Raw genomic sequence first — 4,181 nt, forward strand, 5'->3', positions numbered from 1 at the left:
AATAAAACATATTTACTATAGCTACTCCTATAGAAAAATAAATCCATTGTCCTTACTTCCTGGTTGATATTGATAGAGCAAAACAATTGTCTATATTTAGATGTTTTACCACCACTGCCCAGAATGATAAGGATGCCTCCGTACAACACATTTTATCACGGAACTATCTGATTATGTGGAATAAATTGCTGAATTTAGTATTATCAGTAGATAACGAGTTTTGATAGACCGGATTCAATATAACGAACGCTCAATCAGTTACGGACACTTAACTCCTACAGGTTGTAGTTACAAGGAACGGTTAAAAACCGACGAAATGCCTATAATATATAATACATATAATATAGGATTCCATAGGGAACGGAATTTTACGCTTACAAATTAAAAGATGCTAAACAAGCATAGCTTTTAATTTATTGACAAAATATCCAAATACCTTGCTATTTTATATCCCAAAAAATATTGCATTGTCTGGCATATTTTAAAACGCAGCACCAAACATGTATAATATTTAAAAAAAACTATCTGCTCTTTCGACGAAAGGTCTAAATAACAAAAGATCTAAAATAAAAACCCGACAACGACAAAAAGATTTCTTGAGTTTTCGCGACTGTTAAATAGTGGAAATGAAACTATTTTTACGGGTGGCCTCATCTCAGTTAGCCGTGATCGTAGGGCCTGTAAAGGGGTCAAAAACATTGGTTTGTTTGAAAACACAAATTACGCTATTTAGATGTTTCATGTCCAACGACAAAAAAGTGGACACTTCCACCAGAATAGTGTGTTAAAAGAAAATTTTGTTCGTTCTCGCCAGTGGGGACGGTAATTTGGGGTGGAGTGCGATATGGTTGGCCTGACTAACCTGGTAACCTGGCGAGAATTATAGAGAAGTTCGAGAATGTTGAGAACTTCCCTTTGGCAACGGTTCCTACGAACGCCGCAGTTAGTTAGTTAGTTAACAATAAGAACCTGGGGGTTGAAAAGAATTGGGGGTTGGGGCGGTGAGAAGCAGAGCCGCAGTTCGTTTTTGACTACCGTAAATCTATATAGGGTAGGGATGCACATTTCGATCCGATTTTTATGAAGATGGATTCAATTACATACGATCTAGCAATTTTTTGAATCGGCTAATGTCAATGCGATTTTTAAGCGAATCAATTCAAAATTAAGACAAATCGAATCGTCGTAAGACGTCGATCGTATTCATAATTATAACAAAAGTCTAATCTTATTAATGAATTCGTCAAGGACGACAATGCTTTGGATATTAAATTATATGACATTATTTTTTGAAAAGTATAAAATGTAAAGGATTGGCATCGTGAAAATAAAAAATAATAATTACATATTATGGAAATTACATCATGTAATAAAAGTGTTACATTACTAATTTTGAAACGATTTTTATGAGATCGATTCAAGAGCATACGATCCGATCCGTTGATCGGTTTAAAAACATATGATCCATTACGACCCAAAAAATCGATTCAAAGTGAAAAATCGTGCAACCCTAATGAGGGGATTAGCAGATACCACTGAGATCGTCATCTAGATTAATGACTGATAATACCGCAAATTATATTTTTATACCTATCCTGTCACTAATAGTTTAATCAATGCAAAAACATTCATTCTCCGATATGTCTTAGTCAATACAATGTTGGAAGCGTTCCAGAAATCTGCCACAAAACATAACTGTTTCTCACAACCATTACCCAGTTAAAGCAAGCGTAAAAAGAAAATTGTAACAAACATCCCCAACACTTACTTTCTATGTCTAACGCCGCGGTGGCACAAATGCAAAGGGCCAAAGCAACAAATACGCTATATTTTTCCATCTGGTGTCCTTTCGTCGCCGCAACTGAAACAAAAGATAAATCCTTTGATTTATAGCTCTAATCTAATTAAGGTTCAGTCGCTCAATGTCGAGAAGCAGAATTGAATTTATTTCATACTAAGTTAACGAATTATTCTTTCGAAGTATATTTAGAAGATAGGCAATCTTCAATCTTTACTGAATAGAAATATAATCGAACTTTATAAGCATTAAATTTACATAATAACTGGGCTAAGAGACTCGTTGATAATAAGTATCTCGTCGAAGCATTTTCTAGAAGCCTGTATTTCATCACAACTAAAGCAGGGTGCACAATCACTGACCCACCGACCACCGGTTACAATTAAGCCGCTGGCTTATTTTCGATTTTGAAGGGTAAGGGTGCTAATGAAATTACAGGCACATGGGACTTGTCAACTTACTTACTAACTTGTCTCAGGGTGACAGGCGCAATTACAGTACCCCTTAGATCTTTCCGATTTAAAGCTCTGAGTAGCACTGCAGCTGCCAGGCTTGTCGCTTACCACCAGACGCACGTCTTGTTCGTCCTGTCACTTGGCGTCAAAAAAAATAATAATCAAGGTGCAAACACGATCTAAAACCGAAATATTTATTGTAGATATTTCAAATCGAATTTGCAAGCTTTTTGCTTCCACGTTCTATGTATGAACGACTAAGGAGTTAAACTCTTTATCGTTCCTGTTTCCAAGCACGTCGTTCGCGAGCTTGGAGACTTCGATGCTTCGATGATTCTTTAGATGCTATTAGGGACAAATTCGAGCCAATTATTAAATAGGCAACAAAGTATCCAAATTAAAATTAAACTTTGCAAAACATATTTTGTCCCTGTTTATTACTATCATATCGATGAAGAAAATTCCCCGCATTCAGTACTTATAACAAAATTAGGTACACTTACTTACTCATTGTTTATATAGGTACACAGTTATAGATGTAGCGAAATAGTGAAGAAAACTGATTTTAATCGTTTTTTTGCGGAGTAGGTACTTTCATTCATGGCGAGTTCTTAGGTTTACGTGATTGTTACACACTCAACCGTGATCATAAAGGACCCGAAACGTTGGTTTGTTTTTTAATAAAATGCGATGTAGATCCAAAAATATAGTTTCATTTCCTAATTTCATTTATTTACGTTCCTAAGTGAAGGTAGTTTAATATCGGCAATAAATTACTTATAAACTTAATTCCGAAAATCTTTAATATTGTAAAGTGACCACGTATTAGTTCTACAAGAAGGTTCTTGTCGCTTCAATATTTTTTCACTAAGGATGTTTTTATTTTTACTTTCGCGGATTTACAATTGAATCCAAATTCCGACATAAATTCCCTAAAAATTACACAATTACTTTTATTATAAGAAAGCCATAGAGGCCTGTACGTATGTCATTTACCCGTACTTACTACTTAATTACTACACTCATATCGCTAACGATTTTGGTAAAAAAATAATCTTGTTTACATTTTTTTATAAATTTTTATATTTTTTTTAAATTTTTACCTTTTTTTCTTATATTATATTTTTTATAAATTTTTACATTTGTCATATTTTTTTACAATTTTTACATATGTTTTTAATGTTTGATGGAAACATCTGCGCGTTAGAGACACGTAGTGACGGTTGAAAGTCGGTACATCATTTTATACCCCTCATAGACAACAAAACAATCTTTTTTATTAGTAAAGCCCCGATAACACGAACTAGATTATGAATTATAAACACTAAAAGCCGATTTGATTTGACGTTTTTCAATTGTTGTGATAGTGTTATCGCACCGTATAGGATCGGATCGGAGCTCCTAAAATAGTGTTTTACGACAATCGAGTAGGGATGTGACACTTGTTTGTTATCTGTTATAATCAAATATTTGAATACGTTGAATTAAAAATCTAAACACTTACAGGGTACTTTTTTAGATAAAATGTATTAAGTGTGAAATAGGTTTCTCTTTTAATTTAAATCACAAAAGATACGTAGTTTCCTATGTATGTATATGACTTACTAAAAGAAATTCACCACTGTGACGCCGTTGCGGACATGAATTCAAAACAAGCACAAGGCACAATGGCATCCGACTATAGGAAAAAACTAAGGCCTAGTGAAAGTTTTTTGTACCAAAGGCCGTGCAAAAGAGTTTATATATCACGAACAATTCGATTAGCCTAGTCACTATAATAATAATAATAATAATATTGCACGGTCCAGTGATAAGTTCACGCCATCTTAAGCCTCAATACTCGTCCATGGTTAGAATACGTGCTTAATCACAAAGTCGAAAGTTTTTTTGCTCGAAATACCGTTTGTTTGAATTTTCATTACACCGAA

General features: G+C 34.1%; 1 protein-coding gene across 2 annotated transcripts in view; it reads right to left on the reverse strand.

Moving 5' to 3' along the window:
• LOC113240051 (sodium/potassium/calcium exchanger 3-like) overlaps positions 1 to 2,860 on the reverse strand; it is a 12,163-nt gene extending 9,303 nt beyond the window's left edge. For both annotated transcript variants that reach the window (XM_026477269.1, XM_026477261.1), the window contains exons 1-2: positions 2,761 to 2,860; positions 1,769 to 1,861 (exon numbers count right to left, since the gene is read on the reverse strand). In XM_026477269.1, coding sequence (XP_026333054.1) covers positions 1,769 to 1,861; positions 2,761 to 2,764 — 97 coding nt within the window. In that variant the 5' untranslated portion in view covers positions 2,765 to 2,860. The remainder of the gene's footprint in view (positions 1 to 1,768; positions 1,862 to 2,760) is intronic.
• Between the last annotated feature and the right edge of the window lie 1,321 nt (positions 2,861 to 4,181).

The sequence above is a fragment of the Hyposmocoma kahamanoa genome, unplaced genomic scaffold (assembly GCF_003589595.1).
Source record: "Hyposmocoma kahamanoa isolate Upper Pololo Valley unplaced genomic scaffold, ASM358959v1 100021, whole genome shotgun sequence".
Lineage (NCBI taxonomy): Eukaryota > Metazoa > Arthropoda > Insecta > Lepidoptera > Cosmopterigidae > Hyposmocoma > Hyposmocoma kahamanoa.